Raw genomic sequence first — 25,942 nt, forward strand, 5'->3', positions numbered from 1 at the left:
AGTATAGTATAGACAGAATAAATATTAGAATTTTATCACTTTGTCTCCTATTTAAACGTTAAATTTAAAAAATTTTATAATTAGGTCCCCGCTTTGGCCGACCGTTACAGCGCTACTACCCCTATAATAATTTAATAATTAAAAAACTCCCTTATAAAAAATGAAGATACTATTAAAGGATTAAAAGACGTTATTATTAATTTAAATATCGGTAAAGGAATAATTAAGAACAAAAATAAAAGAAAGGCTAAAAGAAATAGTACTTCCTAATATTAAGAAAGACGCTAGCGAAACTCCCCTTAAGGCTTCTATCCGCTTCTCAACCCTACCCCCCAAAACCGACCTTAATAACAGAGAATATTCTAATTCCCGCTACCGTAGTATTAAATAAACTGACCCTACTAAATATTATAATTAAAATAAAGAAAACGATATTCCTTTCGAAGCTTAATACGACTTAATTTAAAAGAAAGTTCGAAATTAACGCCGATTACTATTTAACCAATTACAATAAATTTCTATATATTAAAAGTCGCTTAATTAATTACATTTATTACAATTTAATACCGTACTTATACGAAACCTACCCAGATTAAATTAAGACTTATTCCGACTTAATAATTTATTTGTAGCGCTAATACTATAACCCTAATTAAGAGGAGAATACGCTCTAAAACTTTACTACATTAAAGATAAAAAATAATAATAATTTCAATTTCTTTAAAAATAAATTTATTCAAATAGCTAGCGAATATTAACGTTCTAAGACAAAATAGAAACGTAAATTATTTTAACGCCTTTTAATTAAATATAAAAAATAAATAGGCGCGAAGTACTACGATTTTTCTATTTCCTTTGAATTTTATTATATAGATTACTCCGGTTTTAAATAAGTATTAAAAATTATCGCCGACGAAAATAAAATTATTTTTAAGACCGGTAAGAATAATAATTTTAGTAAAAGCAATAAAAGCTTTCACTCTAATTTTAATTCTACCCCTAAATTCATTAGTAGAAGAGGCGGAAACGCTACCCGTTCAAGTAATAACTAAAAAAAAATTACTCAATTATTTAACGAGGGTAAATATTTTCTCTATAAGAAGAAAGGTTATATTAAACGCGATTATCCCAAAAAGGAACGCTTCGACCATAAGCGCCGCAATTATATTGCAACTATCGTAGACCGTTATTTAGCCTACAAGAACGGAAGTAACTAGGGAGCTCTAACCGCCCCAGCTATTATTCTAACCGCTATTAAATAAGGAAATTAGTTACTTTAAGTAAATTAGACTCTTTCTTAGGGGAAGTATTAATTATAGAATAATAAGAAAAGGATAGATAGAAATATAGAGAAGGATTTAATTTAATACCCTTTTTAAGAGGAAAACCCTTATTTATTCAATGTACTTTAATTAATAATAGAATATTTATATTTATATTTGATATTTTAATTAATATAGGAGTAAACGGTTATTTATTTATTAGTACCGCTTTTGTTAAAAGATTAAAGAAATAACTATTAGTAGAATTTACGAATAATTTCCTAACTTAAAAAATTAATAACTATTAAGGAAAAACAAATTAAAATATTTAAAAAATTATTAAAACCGCTTTCAAAATTTAAAACCGAACTATATTACTTAATTACTTTATTGTAATTAATATAGTATATAATATTATTATCGGCCGGAAATAGTTCGACTTTTATGATATCTAGGTCGATTATATAAATTATTATCTATTTTTCCCCTTAGAATAGAAACTAGACCCGGATTAATTAAAGTATTTCGAAGTCTAAAATTTACCAGCCTCGGTTAACCCCGCTTATTAAAAGGATTTAGAATATTACGACGCATTAATAGTACGAGAAAATAAACAACGAATAAACGGGAGAAATAATAGATAAATAATTATTTATTTTACAAATAAATATACTTTTACCGAATCTATCCTTAATAATTAACCCTTCCCCGACTATTATAAAAAAGAATTCATTTTTAAAGTACAAAATTAATATAAATATAGGTAGGCCTAATATATTTATTATAACTTCGGGAGTTTGAGGCTTTCGTATCGTTGGTATAAGAGTAACCGGCAGTTTAAGAGGTAGTTATCCTTAATTTAAGGTTAAATTGGAGAGAGATTAGGGAACAAAGAAGTCCTTTGAATTAAATCTATTTTCGGCAGTCTTCACTGCGACACAGCTCACCGGCCGCAGCCAATTGCAGCTCAGCCTTTCCAATCCACTGTGCTGTGGCTCCCAAGGCTCTGGAAGTGGACGTCGGCGATACTCCAAGCACAGGGATCCATTAATTCTTATAAATAGGGTTAAATTAAATATTCTTACCTTATTTACGAAATTAAAAGATTAGGAAAATTAAATTTCTATATTTTTAAAAATTGGAAAGAAAGTATATTTATAGTTTTGGAATCTATTATTGGTTGGCGAATTTAATATTTAATATTACTAATTTACATTTTCGTTATTAGAATCTGGAACGGACTTTATTATCGGTAATTAGTAATATAAAAATTTAATTATTAATATTAAAGTATTACTACGGTTACTTTAATTCGAAAAATCTATACCCTAAATACTTTTATCTACGAAATTTCTTTCTTTATATAATTTTCATTAATTCTAGCCAAAATCCAAAAATTTTAATTTAAAATATTTCTTTTTTCTAACAAAATCGGATTTATAGTATTCCTCTTTTATTAAAGCCCAAGGGAATTTAGAAATTACTTTATTTCGGGGATTTCGGTTTAAATTTAGGGAGGTTCGATTTCGAATTATATTAATAATTATAAATTAATAGGCTAAATTTAGGATTAATTTAATTTTTATAAAATAATTATAAATTATTACCAATATTCTATATTTTTTTTAAATAGTACGGTTATAAATATATTATCTCTTTTATATAAATTAAATTTATTAAAGGGAAGTACGTCCGGTATATTCGTACTATTAATTTAAATTTATAACGTTATATTTAAATTGAATTCCTATTTTTCTTATTCCTTATTTTAAAATATTTAGAAAGGAATAAAAATTAGTTCTAGTTCGGTTAAAAGTAACTTTAATATATATAACATTTTAATAAATAATTAAAGGAATAATTAAGTAAAATTTTTAAAACTTTATTATTAATATTGGGTATACAATCCCAAAAAATTAAGTAACGGCGGATTTAAAATATTTTCCGACCTACGAAGGCTAGTTTTAAAATTAAATTTAACGGCGGTATAATTATAATTATATTTCTTCTATCCGGATAGGGTTTTAAATTTAAATTTAATAATAATAGTAAACGAATTACACTTCTCCAATTCGGGTCGGACTTTAAATATTAAAAGTTTAGTAGCGGTATTATCGAATTATTATTCGAATTTTTCTTCCTTTTAAAAGGTTTTAGCTAAGGAGTTAGGATCGGCCTTATAAATCCTTAAGTCCGAATAGGGAGCGGCCTTTGAAATTTGCATTCGGGAAATTCGGTTTGGGAAATAGTTTTATTATTTATCAGTAGGTAGTCGGAAATATTAGCTCTAAAATTTATATTAGTCAGTTCGGGCAATAAAGAAATAGGGTTATTTATATTAATATTATATAGTTTATTATTAAAATTATTTTATGTATATTAAATTTAATATTTTTATTCGGTAGATTTAGAATTAAACGAATCGGGAAGGGTTTAATCGGAGTAGAAACCGGACGTTTATTCGTTTAATTCATTATTATTAATTTATTTTTATCCGCCGAATTTATAATTAGAATATTTAAATTCTGATTAATTTAAAATAAATTCGCTTTCGTCTTCATTATTATTAAATAGGTCGTTTTAATTTTCTATTTAGTCGAAAGCCTTATTAAATAGAGGGTTTAATTCGATTAGATTAACATTATATTTAAAAATATATTTAATAATTAATTTAAAGATTTCTTTAAGGATATATTTATTTAAAAATTAATTAGAAGAGTAAGTAGAAAGGGGGTTGTTTTTAAATTGTTTAATTATACGAATACTTATTAATACTTTTAATTATTTATTAGAAATAGGAGGAAGGGATTCGATTAGAAGTTTAAAACGCTACTTATTTTAATCCGACGTAATTTAATACTATTTAATATTCGGATTTATATCAATAAAATTAAATATATAGCGGAAATCCCTTTACATAGCGTAATTAATTAAATTTAATATATTAAAGATAGGGTTAGTTAATAATACGAAGGTAATAATTAGGTAAAGTAAATACGGGGCCGGGCTGTTAAAAAGGGGTCAGTAGTCCGTAAATTTAAATAAAGGATAAAATTGGTAATAGGTTTAAAACTATTATTGGTATACTATATATAAAATATAGAAAGGTTACGTAAATTTAATTCCTAAAATATAAATAATAATAGTAATTAATTTATGAATAATCCGAGTAAGATCCCGATTTAATTCCCGTACAAATTAGGTTGAACTAATATATATAGTAGCCGTAAATCGTCCCTAATTTATTTGATTAAAGATAGGCGAGCTTGTCTTAACTAAGATAGGGTCGGGTTATAATAATTATACGAGCTTGCCTCGACTTAATTTATATTAAGTTGGGCAAGAGGCAAATCTGCCTCAAGCTGACTTCGGCCTCTTATAGACCCCCCTTCCGGTTTTAACCGTACCAACCAGCAACGGTTACTTAGGGAGCCGATCGAATCAGAGTAGGAGCTCTCAATTAAGGCCTTACGGAACCTATTTCTCGGTATTCTATCCGTAGTAAGGAGACTATATAAGGGTACCCGAAAAACCCGAAAGTTTTTCCAATTACGAGGTTCGAACTCGCAGCCTAGGCAACTTCGGTTAAATATTACAGCAGCGAAAAACTACTACACTTCCGGCCCGCGTCCCCGCAAAAGGGTACAAGTAACCGAAGCTAGCAATTCGGTCGCTCAAGTGGTCTTATATAGGCGATGGATGCACCCCGCAATGCATCCATCATATTAATATTGAATATTTGGAGATAAAATTAATACTAGTAAAAAAATTAATAAAGTTATAAGTATTTTGGAACATAAGAAATTGAAAGAATTATTAGGGATAGCTAAGGTACTACTGCGGGAAGATAGTGGAGGAGGAGAAAATCTAGTATTAGGAGAGGTAGATTTCGATGATTTAAATAAAATACTAAAATTAGAAATATAAAACGACGAGAGTAATACATAAATAGCTTTACTTTTGACCTTAAAGAAGTAAAAGAAGTTTGTAAGTAAAGGGGTATATTAAATTCTAGGGTGGTATTTTAGCCAGATATAGGCTAGATGCTAGAGTCCTAGCCACTTGATTTAATAGGTCTTGGCAAATATAGGATACCCCCAGACTCCTAGACCTTCTGTAGAGAGAGCGCTCGAATCAATTACACAGATTCAATCAATCACACTAGTAAATCTGATACCACTCTCCGTCCCGAACGAGTTTAGGGACAGCAACACAGCGACTGACATCTCCAGACTTCAGCTTCCTTCGCCCAAAGCTCAGCTCTGAACGCGCGGCAACAAGACGACTCCGTAATGATCACGGGCACTTCGGATGTCAGTAAGTTTCCTTGTTTTTTTTTTGCCTCCATTCCCAACGACATTCCGAGGTATCATCTGCCTGACATGGGGTATCTCGAGTCCTTAACTCCAGAATCAAAGATGATGGAACGGTTAATGGGTGTGAAAATCCATGATGGTTGATTGGATCTAGAAAGTGATGTAGAGGGGGAAGAATCCTTGGAATAATTTACAGGCCTAGAAACCGCCTTTTGTACCCCACCTCCAGTCGTAGCCAACCAACTCCCAACATAACGAAGTGCTCGCCCTCGAGCACCTTAAAGTCCAATACCAAACGAAGCCATTCCCAAATCTCAAATTAATGTCATTATCAAAGGTCTTCTCCCAATACCCCAAATTAGTCATTCTGCCTCCTCAAGATCAATAATAATGATAGTAGACTTCGGATTTGAATTACGGGCTAGATCAAGGCACAGTGCTCCCATTTAGGAGCTAGCTCCTCGTTTGCACCAAAAAGAGATGTCATCCCATCAAAACAAAACAGCATCATCACAATCAAACATGAGATCTTAGTCACCCAACCTTGGGGACCAGAGGCGGTTTTTGAGGTATCGAATTACGGGCCGAGCTTTCGGGGGATTGTATATTGGAGGGGAAATCTTCTTTTTTGGGATCGTTTAGGAGCGAGAATGATGATGGCGATGTTGGTTTCTTGATGAAAAACGATGGCGACGATGCTTTGAAAGCCGATGGCGATGGAGGAGCATTTGGAAGGATGGTTGATATTAAGGTTGTTGAGGCTTTAATGGAGGGGTTTTTGTTGATGACGATATCGTGATGGCCAAAGGCCGACTCTCAAAAGTGGTTGTGGTTGTGCAGCGGCATCGTGATTCTGATCAAAGCAAAAAAAGCCGACGGTTTGATGATAGGGATCAATCAATGAACTTTCCGGGTACGACCTCCAGAATCAAAGATGATGGAACGGTTAATGGGTGTGAAAATCCATGATGGTTGATTGGATCTAGAAAGTGATGTAGAGGGGGAAGAATCCCTGGAATAATTTACAGGCCCAGAAACCGCCTTTTGTACCCCACCTCCAGTCGTGGCCAACCATCAACTGGGTCGAGTCCTCGAACCTGCGCTCCTGCGGTAGGTTGGCTCAAGTTGGATAGAGGTGAAGAGGTATGCAGGCACCGAGCAAGGGACATGCCACCAACTGATATTAGATGTTTTTCCATCACAACAACAAAAGGAAAACAAGCAATGTCGGTGAGGGTTTGCTCCACACCGAAAGATCTCGCTAACAACAGAGACCGAAGGAAAGATGGCTTTTTGGAAATTGCCATCCAGACTCTTTAGCATGTCTCGTTCTCGCCGGCCTTCTGTTGGGGTTTGATATTGTGACTCGCGACCCTGCAACGCCCAAAACGTGCTGCGGGTGTGACACCCATGCGCCTCGCTGGGGCCATCCTAGAAGGAGTCTTTTCGGTAATTGCATTTCCTTCCTTTTCTTCCAACTAACTGCCGCGGATTCTGACCCGTTTCTAGTGCTACCTCCTCCGATTGGCGATGTCTGACCTTGAGGGCCCATCTCCACTAGGCTATCGATTTTCCTAGCAGCCTCTAAAGCCTCCTAGAAGCCTCCTAAAGCCTCACATTGCGCGGAAGAGAGACATTCCGGGGAAACACCGCCGATCGACGGGTCCGGGAACCCTCCGTCATATCTCCCGCCGGCTGTTGACCCTGTGGCAATGGCAGTGACGGTGACGGTGCCCGTCTAAAGATATCAGTCTACGCAAGGAGGGCTATGTTTGTTCCTCGGTAGACTGTTGTCTCCTTTCCAGGTGAGCACGGGTCTGGCTATGGTTCGGGGATGACTACCGGTACCCTGACCTCCGAGCTTGTTGCTGCTGAGCTTGTTGCTGCTGAGCTCTTTTACGGTCCTTCTAGGCTTCCAAGGCTTCATCAATGCTTGTGCTTCTCAACCGGACTGGAATTGGTCGCCCCAAGCGGAATTACAATGGCGATCCTGAATGGTACCTTACATCTCGGCTCTCTAGTGAGAGATCCTTTTCTGCAGTTTCCGAGTACCGACATCACGTTTCAGAGTCAGACACACGAATCCAGGAACGAGGGCTTCCATGGGGCCATCCCATCACGTACAGGCACAGTACGTGTTCTTGCAGACAGTGAACGACGGAGTGTTAAGACATCCTACACTAGCCAATCGCATTACGCTGGCAGTACGCCAACGATACACTGCCATGTATTTACGTGGCACTGTGGCTCAAGTGGCTGTCGAAACCGCAGCGAAGCTTTCAGAGGCTTCTTTTAATGCGACCCCCATCCGCTTGCACTCCGGACATAAGGTATCCTCTTCTCGTCTTCAAGCTGTGTACCTATAAGATGCAAAGGACCATCATCCGGGGCCCACCATTGAATCCCCTCAGTGACCCATTCGGCCGGTAGTTATCAGTCTGAAAGACCTTGACCATGGTGCTTCCTTCCGATTCGCCCATTAATCTCGGAGTCAGGTCCATGCTCTCGACGTGGGCAAGTTGGCACTGAGACACTTATCCCCAGCCTTTCTCTTCCAGTGGCCGGATCGGCCAGTTACTGTACACTAATATCTCCCATTTTGAGATGCGATCCAAATAAGGAAATTTAGGGTCTTCAAGGCCCCAGGTTCAGTTTTGCTTGACGTCAATCCCGAATCCTAACGGACTGGCAATGTCTCACATCGAATGGAGCCAGGAGCCATGCGAGTATACCATGTTTCGTATCACCGCAACGCGTGCCAGCGGAAAAAAAGGGTTGCTCAAATCACTTTGACACCAAGAAGGGCCGTTGGAATGGCTTACGCTTCAAATCCATCACTCAAACTCGTTCCTTGAACGGCAACCTGAGCTTGAAGTCTCGGTATCGAGAGTTCACTTGTGGATCAAAACGTTATTTAAAAGATGAGTACGCCCTTAAAGGAAAACCCCAGCCTATTCTATGGGCAGGGCTGGCATGTAACATCGGCGACCAGCATCTTCAGTTGTACGACCGTTACAAGCGCATACGGAGTACAACGTACACGGCCGAACAAAGTTTACGAACAATATCACTGCAGCATGGCCAGCTAAACCTGCCACTTATTGGCATTCTCATATTCCGTATATGTCAACAGACCAACATCAGCACACGCTGAGGTTCATACACTGTTCGATACTTCAAACATCATTTGCTGATCTGGTGGCTGCAGTGAGGTATGGCGTTCCGATGATATCTGACGTCTGCCTCTGTGATGTGTGCTAACGTTCTTCTTTCCGAGGATCGTAAAATACATCCAATCGCTTTGCCCTTTCCTACCACGAGGAACAACGGCCCGAGACTATGACTTCACATACCACTTGAAAATGAGTCGAAATGTCGGTGTGATTGATTCGGATTCCATAGAAGAAGTCTTCAAGGTCAGGCTGGTAGGATTTCTATCCTCCTCATCATGGAAAATCTCCGAAGGAGCACAAACGCATTGGTTTCGAAGTACACACCAAAAACCCAGTCAACCTACAGCAACAGAAAGAAGGAAGTGTCTCGGGACAAGACGATTCGGTGTGAAATTTCAAATAACACGTAAGTGTCCTGTCGTGTACACTTGTCCCCTGACGTTGTTTCTCCGAGACAAACTGCCGCCATGGCTGCAGACTCTTCACCTTCCATTGGTTTTACTGCAGTTGACGAAGAGACAATCAAGACACCTCAGTCACAACGGGCATTCTTGCTCACGTTTCTCGTTACGAAAAGCACGTTCTCAGCCCATCAACGGTCCTCATAGTCGCCACAGGACTCTCTGATCCACATTCCTTACCAAGCATACACTCATCGATCACAAAATGCAGGGTCTTAATCAACCCCCGCAACCATTTCCCCATGTCACAAACCAGACTCGTTGATTCAGACCCTTGTTTTCGTTCCCCGATGTCCTTATTTGAGGATGACTTCCTTCATCACCACGTGTTCCAGCCCTCAACCCGAGGAAACTCTAGCAGCTCTTTGCGGAGGGGGATTGCATGTGCTCTAATCATGACAGCTGACCTAATGCGGCATCTCAAGGGCCTCAAGTCACCAAAGTGGAATGGTAATTTACCACAAACAACAACCCCCACGCGAGAACCCTATCGCTCGACGAGGATCAGCTTCATCACAGCCATGACCACGAAGAGCTATCCAAGTCAAGTTAAAAACATCTGACTGAGCATAGCAGGCTTGTTGGTAGGTAAGGCAAGGTACACTACTTTCTCTCCGGAACTCTTTATGCAAACTTGCCAAACCCATCCCTTATTGCATCCACCCGCTGCCACTCTCGCCATTACAATACAAACCTACCTTCCAGCAAAGGACTGAAGGCCGAGAGGGAAGCCCGGAGGCCGGAAGTCAATCACAGACAGACAGGATTTGATGTTGAAACCGGTAGTCTGCCATGGTAAACTTCATCCAAACTCTCCAAGTCTGAACCGCGATAACATCACCAAAACAATGGTTGAAATCGTATTTTTTACTCGAGCTATTTCGAAATCGAATGGGCTCTATCCCTGTCTGCTTGCATGAGACTCTCTTTCAAATTTCTATGTCGTGTTGCAGGCCAAATGATGCTGAGATTGATGACTGACTTGTCGACGAGGTTCGTTCAATCTCTAACACGAGCTGATTGGCAGAGCTGACCCACTCGCGGTAGGCCTGCTGAACTTTTGGTGCAAAAAGGGCGATTTACCATGGTATACTACACAGTACCATTTTTGCCATGGCAGACTACCGAGTTCGAACCGGAGCCGAGTAAATCCCATTTTTACAAAGCCCCCTCACCCGTTCCCATAGATCTTCGTTGAAGATCCCGTAAACGGGCCGGATGGATGCCCACGATTTGTTTACTGGTGAGGGAAACTGGATCGGCGATCGCAAGCAGGGGACCGAAAAGTCGGAGTTTACTCCTCTGCTCCTTCTTGGTGACTGATGATGACGAGAACAATCTGTAAGATTGTAGCGCACACAGTTATCCGTTCTACCCGTCCAGCTGGCGGCTGTCCGGGCAGCCGGGTAGAGGTCGGTAGAAACCGTTCAAAAGTCAGGAAAGTGGAAGCGAACGATGGAAAGGATGGGGTGCATCCTCACACATGGACTCCATCTCCCTACCGCCTTATTGTCCTTCTTGTTCCTCTCGTCCCTCTTTCTCCAGTCGTTTTCTTGGCTTGGTATCTTCTAGCAGGCATATGCTGGCGCATCTGCCCACCGCCGCGAGATGTCGCAAACCTCAAGGCCCAACCTCGGAAATACCAGCCGAACAAAAAGACCCCATTTTAATAACGGGCGATCGTCCGCGGCCCGTCATTGGCGTTTCTGTAAGCCCCGTTGCCCGCGTTATATGGACCCCGAATAATCTCCCTGATTTGATTTTTTTTTTCGGTAAATGAATATACGCTAGCGTAACGATCGCGTACACTAGAGACCCTTTGATTTTTGCGGGATCATCATGGCCTGATGTTGACATTTTTGGGGCGTCCGTTGAGTCGTTGACTGCCCGAACCCTTCGAGTTGGACATGTCGTAATCACGGCCAATTGTCCGGGCCTTGTGACTGGTTGGGTTTTGGGATTTGAGGCGGTGGAGTTGGACGAAGACGAAGACGAAAGTGGAACTGGTCTGTTGGAACCTCAGCTGGAAGTGGACCTGGGAAAGGGAAAAGGTCTTGGCCTTCTTGGCTAGACTTCGTCTCCGCCGAGTGCAAGTCCCACTCCCCGCAACCCGACGGATCCGTCACGGTGCTGGCCAGTCGGTCCGGTTCCTCAACAACCCTTTTCACTGTTCGGCGACCATGAAAGTGGAAATCGGGAAGTGAAGAGAACGAAACAAGGCGAACAGTCAAAGTCCAAGTCACTGGCTGATAAATCAACTTCACTAGAGTTACCTTCGTCCTTTTAGTTATTAGACTATAGCGGGATTAGCGGTTGGCTTTCCGGTTGGGGTTTTATCGGTATATCGATCGGTAGTGCTGGGCGGAAGACACTGCGTGCGGATTTAAAAGTCTCCGGGAGACACAAAGGGCTGTTTGCGAACTTGCTATTGGGTACCGTAGCCCACTCCCAGTTTCCCGTCGCTACAAAATACAGGAGACTCCACTATGAAAGCGGACACGGTGAAGCAGGCCCAGGGCGCATCGAAAAGAGGGTTGAGTGACTTGAGTCTCCTCAGAGAGCGATTGGTGAGGATGATCAAGGTACATCTGTCAATCAGAAGGTACTTACTATCTACATGGCAGGGATTTATCGAGATGAGCTAGGGGTTGGGTGGTGAATTTGCTCGGATGGGTAATGTTTGCGAATGTTGGTTGAGTAAGCGGGAGAAGTTATGGAGCAACCAAATCCAGAGAGAGAAATAAGATGGAAGCCAAGGCTGATGATGATTACTTATACTAGTCCGTGGATATGTTCGTGATGTTATCAGGCATTTGTATACAACACCTCTCTCTGTAAAGTCTAGCAGTCTATATGCCCGCTACAATGATGTCTAATGAAGTACAAACGCAACCAAGGCAAGAGCACGCTTGCAGACAAATGACTATCTATGCAATATGTTCAACATCTCCAGCCTCCGGAGCACTTAAAAGCGAGCATTCTCACCCTGATCAGCCAACCCGCTAACCGTCAACCCTCCCTTTCCACTCTTCCCCTTTCCACCCACAAACAAAGCCTCCGCAACAACGGTCGCCTTGCCCGTCTTCGCATCATGTACCGACGCATCCAGGAAGATCTTGTAGTGACTCTTGCCGCGCTCCTCCTCCGGCAGCTCCTCATCGCTCCTTGGCTTGACACGAATGACGTAGAACTTGGTAGCATTCGTAGTCGACACGTAATTCAGCTTCAAGTTGGCCGTCAGTCCGGACCGGCCTCCCCACTTCTTGAACGCGGCGCGACCGCAGCTCTCGTCCAGGAGGGTGGCCAGACAGCCGCCGTGCACGACACCGGGCCAGCCCGTAGTGGCGGGGCCAAAGAAGATGACGCTAACGCACTCGCCCGTGTCCTTGTTGTAGAAGACGCGGTGGTAGCCGCCGATGCCCTTGGAGCCGCCCATGGCGCCGGCCGAGATGTGCTGCGCCCGGTGCTCCGGGCTGAGCGTCTCGTACGCGTCCCAGGACTCCCAGGCCGGGTCGGCGCTGAGCTCCTGGACAATCTTCAGAGTTCCCGCTTGCCGGTGGATGAGCTTGGTCTCCATGAGGTCCAACTCGGAGCCCGGCTCCAGAGGTGGCGGGGGAGAGACGAGCGCTCTGAAGCCGAGGCCGAAGACGGCACCGAAGAGGAGGAGAGACCCATAGCCGACAATCTTCCATACGCGACTACGCTTCTTGGGCTGAGGGGCGGGCTCAGCCTGTGGTGGATTGGGAGCCTGTGGATAAAGGGGTTGTGGCTGAGGCGGCTCGATTTGGCGCCATGATTGCGAAGTCGAAAGGAGCCGGAGTTGGCGTGTTACTGGTGAGCAAGTTGTTGGAAGAGTCTTGCATGATGATATTTGTGAAACCAGGGCCCTGGAACCGATCAGAGAAGCGCGGGGAGTGGCTGTTGAGGCTTGCGCCAGTGTCACGGCCAAAACCCGGCGCTGCTGCTGAGGGTTGTACCGTATCCTGGAAGCCATGCTTTCTTTCTATGAAACGGTTACTGATCACCTTTCCGCTTCTGTGATGCGGGAGACGGGATGACGACGGAGGAGACGCGGAGTCAGGGCACCACGGAGACGATCCAGGGGCACGATGTCGGCCACGGGGTTTCAGGGTGCTTGTCCCAGGGTTCCGGGTTCAGAGTGTTCTAGCCCTTTCAGTTACAGTTGCGCCCTATTTATGCCGAGGCTGAGTGACTGGATGAGACCGAAGAGAGGGGTTGTCCTGAGTGGTGATATTGGGTCGCGATGGTGTTGCAGTTGCCGAGTCCGGGTCGAAGGTTGAATTTGCGGTTAACTTGCGACGGCCGACGACCAACTCGCCGGAACCGGCTCTTGTGATTGGTCAATCCCCCGGATTTTGGGGGCTGCCGTCTCGGCAAGGGTCCGTGCATTGTGCATCAAAGGCTCCAGGGAGATCCACCACTGTGAAGAGTGCCTGTCTGTGCAGCCTGTGCCTGAATGCTCGATGCTGTGCTCCCGATGATGACAGGGTTCTCTGCGATCTCGAATCGACCGACGACAACCTTTTTTCACGACCACCAAACCTCAGCTTCAACCGCCCATCAGTCATCACACCCCAACGCTTACACAATGGTCGGCCGGCTCAGTACCACTCTCTAGTCTCTGGAAGATATCTCTGATCGCCGCACGAGCTGTCGATAGCCGAGCACACCCTCGAGATCAGATGGATCGAGTAACGAACTAGTCCTGTCATTTCAAGTACACGCGCATGAGAACGCGTTCCGGAAGTCAGGTACCGTGCTTCCATTGTTCAGATGACAGGCTTTGCTTCTGTCTGTTAAATCCGCAGCAGATCTGTGTTTATGTATGCGGGCATGACATCACGACTGCACGTCTTGCCTAGGGATGCTTACCTAGGTGAGAGCAGTGTTTACTTAGCATGCAGCGTACTGTGTATGCAGCGCAACAACCGACCTCGGACTCTCAGCAAAGAGCCAAGCTGGAGGGTTGTCACCCAAGTTAGGCTCCCAGGCATGAAGCAATCATAATGAATACCTACCTTATCGTTATTCCTTCCTTTGTTTATCCGCGAGACCCGTTAGCGTACTTTCCCCTACCGAGCCTACCAACTTCCACTTTCAGTGCTTAGCAAGCGGACGCGCTTTCGATGTTTCTCCTCGCCTCTGGATCTGGAAATCATGGAAGCCCCAACGATCTCGGATTCTGGAACTGGTCGATGTGGCCGTTCCAAAAGTCTCCGTCGTCTTGATTCTCTTCTCCATTCCGTTGTCCCAGAAATGTTTGAAGAGGTCCAGTTTTCTCCCTTTCTCTCCCGAGACTCTTCTATAAGAGTCTCAGCTCTGGACTCATTCAACGTGTCGGTTGCATCTTTTAGCACCGTCCCCCATCCGGACCCCTCTCAGACAGGACAAAGCCAGATCGACGCCAACGCCAACCTCCATAGGTTTCTTTCTCATATGCACAGGTCTTGCTTCATCTCTCATGACAAGATAGGCTTCTAGGTCCAGATCTCACTTGTGGCACCTTTTCGGTTCTGTAGGGTAATAGCTCCAGCAAGCTATCAAGACTGCCCAACATGTACGACTACGCTTTCGTGTGAGTAACAAAATTTGAAAGCCACCACCCACTAGTCTTGGGGAACAACATTGCTGATTAGATACACCATAGTCACTTGAAGTTCACAATACCCCTGGCGGTACTTCTCACAGCTATCGCCTATCCGGTTCTCAACAGGATACATGTGATTCAAACAGGCTGCCTCATCTTCATCGCCTTTACCGCCGCTCTGCCATGGGATGCCTACTTGATTGAGCAAAAAGTATGGTCCTACCCACCAGAAGCCATCGTTGGGCCGCGTTTGCTTGGGATCCCCTTCGAAGAGCTCTTCTTCTTTGTGATACAGACTTACATCACGGCCCTCGTATACATTCTCTTCAACAAACCGGTTCTGCACGCGTTACACCTCAACAATCAACGAAACCCACCAGCATGGATGAGGGTTGCCAAGATTACCGGCCAGCTACTCCTCGTAGCCTTGTCGGTATGGGGATGGAAGGCCGCTCAAGTAAATCAGGAAACAACTTATCTCGGCTTGATCCTTGTTTGGGCGTGTCCGTTCTTGTTGGCCATCTGGACCCTCGCTGGGCGCTTCATTCTCAGCCTACCATGGTTCGCGACGGTGCTCCCGGTATTCCTGCCTACCTTCTATCTCTGGGCAGTAGATGAGCTTGCCTTGCATAGGGGCACTTGGTCAATCGGATCGGGGACGAAGCTCGAGTTTTGTCTGTTTGGGAAGTTGGACATTGAAGAAGCCACGTTCTTTCTGGTGACCAACATGCTCATCGTTAGCGGTATGGCTGTGTTCGATCAATATCTGGCCGTCATTTACGCTTTCCCAACTCTGTTCCCCAAGGTCAACCGGTATCCGACACCTCTTATGCTCGTTCAGAGTCGTCTTGTAAACACTGCCAAGTACGACCTCGAGCGCATAGAAGGCCTGAGAGAAGCTGTTGAGAGACTTCGCCTGAAGAGTAGGAGCTTCTACCTTGCCAACTCGCTCTTTTCTGGTCGACTTCGCATTGACCTGATCCTGCTGTAAGTACCCATTCAACCTGCCAACGTTCAGAACCTGGGCTAACAGACCATTTCAGTTACTCCTTCTGCCGCCTGGCTGATGATCTGGTTGATGACGCCAAATCTCGCCTCGAGGTTTTGTCATGGACCGCAAAGCTTAACCACTTCCTCGATCTGCACTACGGCGACTCAGACGCCACCGAGGACCCCAAGCAAAAGGCCAAGCGAATCGACGCCTACATCAAAGAAGCTTTCCCTCCATTTGCCTACCAAGCCCTCCACCTCCTGCCCACTCAAATCCTCCCTCCCAAGCCTCTCTACGAGCTCATCCAGGGTTTCGAGATGGACTCCCAATTCACCTTCCATGGCAACTCCGACTCTACCGATCTCAAATACCCCATAGCCGACGATAAGGACCTCAAAACCTACGCCATCCGCGTCGCCGGCACCGTCGGCGAGCTCTGCATTGCCCTCATCATCCACCACTGCCTGCCGGACATGTCAGACAGCCAGAAGCGCCGACTCGAGTCCGCCTCGTGCCGGATGGGCATCGCGCTGCAGTACGTTAACATCGCTCGCGACATCCTCGTCGACGCACGCATCGGGCGCGTTTACTTGCCCACCACCTGGCTCAAGGAGGAAGGGTTGACGCACAAGATTGTTTTGGATAACCCGGAAGGTCCCGAGGTCATTGAGCGGATGAGGAGACGGTTGCTGGATAATGCGTTTGAACTGTACAGGGAGGCCAGGCCGGAGATGCAGCGGATACCGAGCGAGGCAAGGGGTCCGATGATTGGTGCGGTGGAGAATTATATGGAGATTGGAAGGGTGTTGAGGGAGAAGAAGGAGGGGACGGTGTTTGTGAGGAAGGAGGGGAGGGCTACGGTGCCTAAGCAGAGGAGGTTGAGGACGTTGTTGAGGGCGTTGTATGAGCAATAGTCGGTGGTGGTGGTGTTTGGTCGTGTGAGGTTAGTTGGATATGGTGTGTTTCGGCGTGGAAGGCTTGGGGGGCTTTTTGGGTTTCCTTTTGTTTCCTGTACATATCGTCCTTTTTACGTATAGCGAAAAGTTAATGACTGATGAGAGATGATATGAAATGTTGGAATCCCGGAAGAGTGTGAGTGGACAATGAGGGTTGGGATCCTGGTGCTTCGGATGAGGTGAGGCGCTGTCTTCAAAATGTGGTCGAGATTGAGCTTATCTCGATTACATCAGATCGATTACGGTACTTGTAAGTCGGTGCGTTGCATATGTGGGATTTGTTCACATCACCCTCGCACGTGCCAGATGTGCTTTCAGATTGCATGTGCATCATGTCGGTACGCTGCCTGATGGATATGTACCTACTTTATATCGCCAACTTCAGACGAATGACTTGCAATTTGTTTATCCGTGTTTTTTTACATCTGTAGCCGTCTGTTTTCTAAGAGGACCTTGCCAATAAACAGCTTATATGGAGGCCCCAAACTTGTATAAACAGTGATCTCCGTGATAAGTCACGTTGGTGCAAGGTTTCGTCCAAAAGATGACTTTCGAACAAGTTCAAGAAACAAACTTCTTCGGTCAGACTCGTCAGACCCCAAAAATGTTGCACAACCACGACTTCTACCGTGTTCCACCATGTTCACCAAAGCTGGCCACGAGGGCAGCAATCTGTGTCAGTTTTGGCTTGTGAACATCACTTGCCTGCTTGCGTCGGCCGTCGGTTCGCTGGCTGGAAAAACTTGTCCACCTGCCAACACTGTATCTAAAACGCTTTTGGACACTCTCGAAACTGCCACGACTTCGATTTCTTCAAAAGTGTACGACATCACCGACTCTCTTTAATGTCTCGTCAGTTTCTTCTTTTTCCTTGGCAGATAGCTTGTCGTCTCGGGCTTCGGCAAGTGTAACCGTTCATCAAACCCACCATCCAGGCGAAAAAAGCAAAAAAAGGAAGAGAAAAAAAAGTTTCCGTGAACTTGAACTGATGAAGATCATATGAAGTCTTCCATTCGGAGTTTGATATCATCCAACATTAACTCCTTGGCGTGGTTCTCTACTCCGAAGGCTGTCACCGATCCCGATCCAGCGGGGGGCCTGGACTCGATGAAAGGTGGAGGAAGGAAAATAGGATGACGTCGACGGCCTTGGAGAAAAAGGGTCCACACAATCCATGATGGAAAGATGAGGTGGTCAATGCTTTTTGTGCACGCGCTAAGTGGAGTAGTGGGCACTATCAGCTTCATAAAAGCCGAATGATTGGTGGGAAGCACGCCAAGCACACATGCTTCAAGAGATAAGTGGAGCTTTCCGCTTTTCTTTGGAGTGTCGCAGTGGCGCACTTGCACTGCTGCACTGCACGAGCGGGTTCCCGCAAACAGCATTTGATGGTCGGCATCTGCCATGAGCTCTGGGCCTTTTCTGGGCGCTGCGTCATGCATCGTCCGTTGGTCTCCACCAAGCAGACGTGATGATTGTTCACTCCTCGACAACCGCAAAGCCTTCATTCTGATCCGTTCATTCTGGTGATCAGTGGGTAGGGTAGAGGTAGGCTCAGCTTGTTGGTAACGGGATGGGAGTCAATGAGAGAGATGGAAATGGATGTGTACGTATGTGGTGTGGGTGCTACCCCAAGGGTTTCGATCTGAAGACCCTTCTCCCTCCCACAACCCATCCCTTCAACATTCCCAGATAAATCCTCCAGCCGCACAAATTTCCTGTCGTCTGTTTCGATCTCTTGAGCTTTATTCCATCCAAATTAATACCTTGTGATACCCCAGAGCCGTTCTCAGTACGGTGATTTGGTCGTTGGGTGGTGATCTGTTGTCATTTCCCTCTTATACCCTCCTCCTTCACTCAGATACCCGGCGCACATATCCATCGATTTTCTTTCAGCCATCTATCTAGGCCGTGGTTGCTTCCATCACACGGCAATTGGGGACAGTACATAAAGGTGGTGCAAGTAGGTGCACTGCATCAACGACGTAAGTCGATCCGAACTTTCTTTGATTCCGCTCTTACCGATATCTTGACCAACACTTACACCGCTATTATAACAGCATTTATAACCCTTAAACCTAATAATATCCTACCCTTTTCTGTTACAACCATTACTATCAACCTAAAAGCGTCTACGGACAGTTCATCAAGATGAACAGAACTCGTGAGTTGATACCTACTAGCCATCCCGCTTACAACCATCAACCGCATGATCTCTGTAGGTAACTAACCGTTCCTTCCTCCACCACACACAGGCCCCCTCCTCGCCCTCCTCTCCCTCCTCTTCCTCGCCATCTCCCTCGTCCTCCTCTGGTTCGTCATCCTCTCCGGCATCACCCGGACCTCGCCCCTACGACAGACCTACTTCCTCCGCGCCGACACCAGCGGCATCAGCGGCGCCCGCGCCGTCTCGCAATGGACCTACTTCAAGGTGTGCGGCCTCAACAACCAGGACTGCGGCCCTGCCCGTCCTGCTCTGCCCCTCGGTGATGCCTGGGACAGCAACCCTTCTGGTGCGCCCGCTGCTCTGACCGGCAAGTATGGCGGACACACGACTAGCCACTACTTTTGGTACATGTGGCGTTTCGGCTGGGTGTTCTTCCTGCTTGCGCTCTTCTTTGAGACTTTGGCTTTCTTCTCGGGCTTCTTGGCTTGCTTGGGACGCGTGGGCGCTGCGGTGTCGGGAATGATTGCTTCGTTGGCGTTGGTGATGTTGAGTGTGGCTGTTGCTTTGATGACGTATGTTTTTGCGACTTGCTTTTCTATCTCCCCTTTCCCACGACCACTACCCCCTGTCCCAGTCCAGTCCCAGTCCTACCACCTTCTTCTCTCCCCCACAAATACTCGACAAACAAACAACCAACTTCCAGACATGTAACTAACAACCCCTTCACAGCGCCACCTTCGTCAAAATGCGCAACCACTTCAACCGCGACGGCCGCGACGCCCACCTGGGCCGCTACGCCTTCGGCTTCTCCTGGGGCGCCTGGGCCGCCTTGGCCATCAGCACCGTGCTCTTCCTCCTAGCCATGCTCCAGCGCGACAAGAACCACTATAACAACCGCCGCTCCACTTATGCCACCAACGGTCACGATCACGTTGTCGCCGACGGCCCCGTGACGGGAACCGGTGGAAGAAAACGCGGCGTTTTCAACTGGGGCCGCCGCAGTGGCAAGTCCTTCGATGGACGGAGGGTTAAGGATGATTACTAAAATGCAATGCGCAATTATGCAGCAGCAAGCAAACCGATGATAACGCCATCGCCGGCGCCGGGGATGAGCGGTGGTCCGGCACCGGCACCGGCACCGCCGGCGTTGGGAACGACGACTGTTGATTATCATTCGAATGCGGATCCGTATGCGGCGCCGAATCGACCTGCGAGACCTGCTAGGTTTGATTTGGCTGCCTAAGCTCCAAAGTCGGCAGAGACAAAAAAAGAGAAGAAAAAAAAGGATGAGAAGGTCTGGACATGCGACCGATCTATGGCACGGCGCATAGCCAGTTTATATGAGATGGTGGCACAATGGTGCAGACAGTTACGACGGAAGACAGAACACAAAGTTTTGTGATGATGAAATGAAATGATTGATACCTTTCCAGGAGGGAATGACACGTTTGGTTTTGTTTGGATTGGGTTTCTCTTTTTTTTTTTTTTTTTTTTTTTTTTTTTGGTGGGATTTTGTGTGAGGAGGAGGGTGAAGAGAAGGCATGGAAAGAGATGGAGGAAGGGGAAAGAGGAGGGCAAGACTGTGATATACCTTGTGAGGCGCGAGCCTCTTTCTTGATTCGCGGTTGTTACTTGGTCTTTCTGGCGTCTAAAGTCCTATTCTCTTAATTGAATAATATGTCGTTTATTTGATGCGCTGGTTGATCAGTTTGATTCGTGATGTGTGATTTGGAACAGGCTGTGGTGGTTGAAGAAACGGATGTTTGAAAAGCATGTGAATATTGATGTACCTACTACTAAACATGTCTACATAATGAGATGAATGTAGGCTACTCGAGTCCATCGGTGGGATTTGGAGGGGACACACTGTTTGACACAGAAGGTGAAAGAAGGAAATGTTGCTATTTTGTGAAAGGAAACAACACACAATATCAAGGGGCTAGGCCTCCATTTATTGTTCATACACCTAACTCAACATCACTTCATGTCACTGGATCAACATCTCAACGGTGGAAAAAAATTGTGATATAGATGGATAGATAAAACAACAAAAACCCCCAAGGAAATTTCCGGATTCTACCGTGTACGTGAATCCCAGTAATGCCCATGCTACCCTCCCTTCCTTCTTTCCTTCCCCCTTATTTGTACTTGTATGATTGTACACACGCTATGAATGAACAGGTGGATAGAAAAAAGAACAGGACAAAATGAACCCATTCAACTAGCCTCCGAGACACAGACAAAACAGACAGACAAACCACAACTCATCTAAGCGGTGATAGCCGGGCTCACTTGATCCAGCGGCGCAGCGTGCAGAGCGGGCTTCTCAGCCTTATCACTGAGCAAGCCCTTGAACTTGCGGTCCAGGACGTTGGTGACCCACTCAGCCACCTCACGATCGCCCTGGTCGTTGATCGGTCCGTTGCTGTTGATGTCGAGGGAGCCAGTGGCGTCGGCGAGCTGGTCGTCCGCGGCCTTCTCTTCGGCTTCTACTTCTTCCGTGATGGTCTCGGGCCTGCCGAGGGACTTGATCCATGGGTGCATCAGCAGCATCGGGTAGGTGTGGCGCTTGGCAGGGATCTTGTTGAGACAGGACTTGACAAAGTCCTTTGCTGTGCCGGAGTAGCCCTCGCTTGGGAGGTCGGGAGGGTCACCCTCAACGATGGCCTGGATTTGGTCAGTTATGTGTATACTTCAAGGATGTGGATAGGGAAGGACAAAGAAACTTACACTGAGTTGACTGAAGATTGTGCTAGAAACCTCAGGCGGGTACGGGTACCGACCCATGGCACACTCGATGATGGTGAGACCCAAACTCCAAATATCGCTTTGTACGCTGTAAGTCCCGTCGGCCGTGCCGCCCGCAGCTGACATGCCACCACCGCTGATGCGTTCTGGTGCCATGTAACTCTGGCAGCCAATGTTGGTCTTTGCTATACTGGCAACGAGATTTCCCGAAACGCCAAAATCGCAGATCTTGACTTGTCCATTCGTGTTGACCAGAATGTTGGTGGGCTTGACATCGCGATGGATGATGTTGTGATCTTCTTTCAGGCACTTGAGGCCCATAATCGTCGCATATGTGATCTTGCGCAAGACATTCTCAGGGATACCTCCCGCATATAGCTTGTCGATACTGCCGCCATCCATGTACTCGATGCACATATAAACCGCGCCTTCTTGGTAAAAGGCACCGTAGAAGTCGATGATGAAGGGCGAGGCGCACTCGTGTAGAATTACGAGTTCCTTCAGAATGGTGGAAAACTTGGATTCGTCCAGTTCGAGCCTGATTTCCTTCATCGCCATGACCTTGCCTGAAGTGCCACGCGCAGCGGCAGAAACAGGACTTAGTGGCGAGTTATCAGAAACGTCAGCATCTGATGCCGACGCTTGTCGAGATAAAGACTGCTTGGTGTTCAAGCCTTGCCCAAAACGTGGGAGCTTGGGCTTAGTATGTCGTACTTTGTAGACGGTACCATAGTTGCCCTTGCCTAGCTCGTCCATAACTTCAACCTCGTCTAGCGAGATCCTAAAGGTCTGTCCGTTGGCAAAGTTGACGCCTGTCCGTGTGATAGTTGCTGCGTCTGCAAAAGTGATCCACCCCTTTTCTGCGTCGATGTAGTTCTTGAAATCGCTCAGCTTTGATCCGCGCCCTTCTCCATTGATGGCTGGCGCTTTGGCGTCTTCGGCACCCATGTCTGATAGTTTCGGCGTGGCAGTCGCCGGCGACCCGGGCCCTCCTAGTAACCCTCCGAGCTTCATTGCTCGCCGTTCGCTCAGACTAGGGGCCTTTTTAGCTCCCACACCGGCGATAGCAGGTGCGGATTTGGGGAAGCCTTGGGGCGGTGGTCGTGCTATGCCTGGAGGTAACCGAAGGCCACCGGGCAGGCCGCCGGGTGCCGGACCACCGTGGTTCATGTTCAAGTTCATGCTGTGTCCCATCCCCCCCATCCCCCCCATGCCTCCCATGCCTCCCATGCCCCCCATACTTCCCATCCCACCCATACCAGATCCGATGGGGCTCATGCCCAGTCCGCTGTTCTGGGGCGACATGCCGGGTCGGGGAGCCATGTTCATCCGTTGTTGATGCAGAGCTCGTGCCTTTGCCATGAGGTCCGTTGGGAGATTTGCTGCGGACGCCGCAGGTCTTCGTGCGGCATTCAGTGTCCCAGGAACACTCGAACTGGGGTTCATCAGACTCGTGTGTTGTGGGTCGGAGATGGTCCGTAATGATGGCACTCTGCGGGGCAGATCGCCTTCTGGTGTGAAGCCAGGCATCGCATCTGAACCTGAGCTCGGCGGGTCCATGGGCGTGCTTGCCTCGGACGACTCGTCGATTGAGCCCGGAGAAGCCGGGTTGCTCTCATCGTCATACTCGGTTGGGCTGGCCGGGCCGTGATCGGGGTCGTGGTCTGACATGATGGTGGCAAGCAGTTTATCTTGAGCGATGTGCGGTACTAGTTCTTTTTGCTGCTGACAAGTGCCAAACCTCTTGTCGGTGGGAAGATCTTTAGCAATATGCGGCGCAAGCTATTGATGCTGAAGCGGCTCTTCGAAGAGGGGCGGCAGATGTATATATCGAGACAACGTGGGTGAAACGTTTTTGGGTCGAGAGGCTACCCGGACTCGAGGTTGGGTCGGTATAGTCGTCGTCGAAGGGGAGAAGTTTTCGTTGAGGTTTTGTAGGAGGGTGGAAAGGGCGTCAGAGGAGAGAAAATCGAAAGCGCAACATCCAAAGATATGGCTCTGGTCTCGCGAAGAGCTGCAAGGTGACGATGTTTGCAACCGATGACAAAGCACCACGCTACGATGGCTGGCCTGCTATAGATTGACGAGTGAGCGGGCAGGCCAAACAGAAAGTGAGCTAGTAACGCGAGTGCAAGCTGGGGTAGATAGTAGAGAGCTCTGGACACGGGCAAGAGGAACAGCGGCAGCTGAGACTTGCAGGCTCGTGAACATGGGGCGGGGAGGTTGGAAGCAATCCGTCTCTGTGTGAATAGAGGTAGGAATATGGAAGAGGAGGAAGAGGAAGAAAAGAAAGACAACGTACTAGTCGAAGTAGGTAGTGCCTGGCGGAGTGAAGGTCGAGTCGGTATGGACCCGGTCCAAGATCCAGTCCAGCTAAAGTAGGGAGGTACCTAAGTAGGAGACAAAAGGTAATGGAGGTGAGGTGGTATCGGCATTGGCTGGCGGGCGGGATTGGATGTAGGACTTCACTTTGTTCACCAACTTCTTGGTTGAAGTCACTCGAGGTTCCCAGCCTGGAAGGACAGGTACTGCTGCCGGCGGGCACCTCATCCACTTCAGTGGGCGGGCAGTGGGCACCTCAAAGCACTGGGCAGTGGAGACGCCGAGCAGCACGGAGCAGGGGCTTTTGCTCCGCAATTTGCTAAAAACGCCCCTCTACCCGGACGTGGTCCATGCCTTCCACTTCCGAATTCTCCATCTCCATTCTCCCAAGCTCGCAGGGAATGCCTGGGATATGCCGATGCCGAGAATAGTGCCTCCATCCTCCAAGCTAACGCTCCAAGGAAAAAGTCACAGAATTCGCTTCGCCCAACAAGCATCTTGTTTTTTTTTTTTTTTTTTTTCTTTTTCTTCCGACCATTCAACGTTTGAGGAAGCTGGTATTGGTCCGCCAATGTACGGAGCTCGCTCCAGCCGGTCCGCGGAGTCGCGGGCACCTGACCGGGTCTTCACTAATACTGCGCAGTTAGCTACGGCATGTACTATCCTATTTTACTGCTAGCTCGAGCCGGACACAGACCGTCGACAACGAGGTCGGTCGACAGAAAAAAAGACGGAAGACTGGGCATGTGCTGCAGGGGATTTGCCAAGGTTCTACGACTCGCCGCACAGTATATCGCAGGTGCTTCCTGGCTAAATGATTCCCTTTTCTACATATAAAAAGGAACGGTTAGGACTACCAGAGGATGGGCGAAGCAACAGAGACTCAGACTGCCGCTTTGGCTCCCAGTTGACATGGAAGACGAGTATCATGTCGTCGAGTCAGGTACGATATTCGGCACTCGGGAGAATGCCAAGTTCAACTCCCAAACTCACTCGGATGCCGTACACTCCGCGATGGCAATGGCAGGGGAAGGGCAGGTACACCAGTTGACGCCAAAAGTCGGCATGGTACTTGGAGATACCGCATCCCTTGGTCCCGCTGGTGTTTAGCAATTTCCATGCTTCAGAAAGGAAAGTGGGGCAATTGAGGAGCTAAGGATCTTGTGCTATGACGTTGTCTCCTGAATCCTGGAAGCCAGCGAGAGCCAGCCAGAGCCAGCCAAACAACCAACTCACCTCCAGGGGGGGATCGGGATGGTGGCAGTGAACAAGAGCCGTGATTCGCGCGCACTTACAGCAGCCAGTCAGCCAGGAACTAGACCACTGCCCTGGTTTTGGCCAAGTGTACCCTCGTGCTGGTGGTGACTATGACTGCTGTGTGCTGCCCCGGCTACTGTGGCATCTCCAAGCGCAGGTTGTAGTCTTTGCCGCTAGAGTACTAGAGGTGAGACACGTGTATAGGGCTCACGATGATTTGGGCTGTGATGGCATTGACCGACGCTCATGGCTGGCATTTGCGTCATGGCAGAGAGCGGCCTGGCAAAAATCAGGATCAAGTGAAGGACAGTCTGCCCAACGCTATCCTGTGGTTGAGGAAGCACACTATAGTCCGGCAGGCGATTGGGCGCAGTCTATATGGGAAAAGCTAAGGGTAAAGATATTCGACCTCGAGATAGATTTGTATGGTCAAACCGCAAAGCGCATCCATGTAGTTGCGCATATGGATTGCCTGCTTGTCTCTACACGAAACACGCTGCGATCTGCAAACACCAGCTCTCTTGCACCGACGATCCCGTGTCTGAGGTAGAAGCGAAGCGCATGTCAACTTCCATCTCTGTACGATCACACGCCCAACAACACGCTAATCGTAGCGTACAGAGCATCACCGTTTGGAGTATCCATTAACGGATATCAAATCTACCATGCAAGCGTCGGTGG

The 25,942-nt window shown here is 46.7% G+C and overlaps 5 protein-coding genes across 5 annotated transcripts; 3 read left to right on the forward strand and 2 right to left on the reverse strand.

The window, feature by feature from the left end:
* The first annotated feature begins 8,227 nt into the window (after positions 1 to 8,227).
* On the forward strand, positions 8,228 to 10,155 carry B0H65DRAFT_42465 (uncharacterized protein). Its single transcript, XM_062824522.1, has 3 exons — positions 8,228 to 8,790; positions 8,856 to 9,157; positions 9,279 to 10,155. Exons 1-3 carry the CDS (start codon positions 8,702 to 8,704, stop codon positions 9,773 to 9,775), a joined length of 888 nt encoding a protein of 295 aa, XP_062686666.1. The 5' UTR covers positions 8,228 to 8,701; the 3' UTR covers positions 9,776 to 10,155.
* Positions 10,156 to 12,017: 1,862 nt separating this feature from the next.
* On the reverse strand, positions 12,018 to 13,390 carry B0H65DRAFT_42377 (HotDog domain-containing protein). Its single transcript, XM_062824477.1, has one exon. It carries the CDS (start codon positions 13,204 to 13,206, stop codon positions 12,178 to 12,180), a length of 1,029 nt encoding a protein of 342 aa, XP_062686667.1. The 5' UTR covers positions 13,207 to 13,390; the 3' UTR covers positions 12,018 to 12,177.
* A 1,124-nt stretch (positions 13,391 to 14,514) lies between these two features.
* On the forward strand, positions 14,515 to 16,782 carry B0H65DRAFT_42380 (Lycopene beta-cyclase). Its single transcript, XM_062824480.1, has 3 exons — positions 14,515 to 14,808; positions 14,881 to 15,807; positions 15,864 to 16,782. Exons 1-3 carry the CDS (start codon positions 14,789 to 14,791, stop codon positions 16,723 to 16,725), a joined length of 1,809 nt encoding a protein of 602 aa, XP_062686668.1. The 5' UTR covers positions 14,515 to 14,788; the 3' UTR covers positions 16,726 to 16,782.
* A 2,136-nt stretch (positions 16,783 to 18,918) lies between these two features.
* B0H65DRAFT_505218 (SUR7/PalI family-domain-containing protein) lies at positions 18,919 to 19,979 on the forward strand (the record flags this gene model as incomplete). The annotated part of the gene is made up of 3 exons (XM_062827974.1): positions 18,919 to 18,931; positions 19,023 to 19,506; positions 19,664 to 19,979. 3 exons carry the CDS (start codon positions 18,919 to 18,921, stop codon positions 19,977 to 19,979), a joined length of 813 nt encoding a protein of 270 aa, XP_062686669.1.
* A 1,223-nt stretch (positions 19,980 to 21,202) lies between these two features.
* On the reverse strand, positions 21,203 to 23,353 carry B0H65DRAFT_416442 (kinase-like domain-containing protein; the record flags this gene model as incomplete). Its single annotated transcript, XM_062824039.1, has 2 exons — positions 21,203 to 21,601; positions 21,665 to 23,353. The coding sequence occupies 2 exons, from the start codon at positions 23,351 to 23,353 to the stop codon at positions 21,203 to 21,205; spliced, it is 2,088 nt and encodes a 695-aa protein (XP_062686670.1).
* Positions 23,354 to 25,942: the final 2,589 nt, after the last annotated feature.

The sequence above is a fragment of the Neurospora tetraspora genome (genome assembly GCF_033439725.1).
Source record: "Neurospora tetraspora strain CBS 560.94 chromosome Unknown B0H65scaffold_1, whole genome shotgun sequence".
NCBI lineage: Eukaryota > Fungi > Ascomycota > Sordariomycetes > Sordariales > Sordariaceae > Neurospora > Neurospora tetraspora.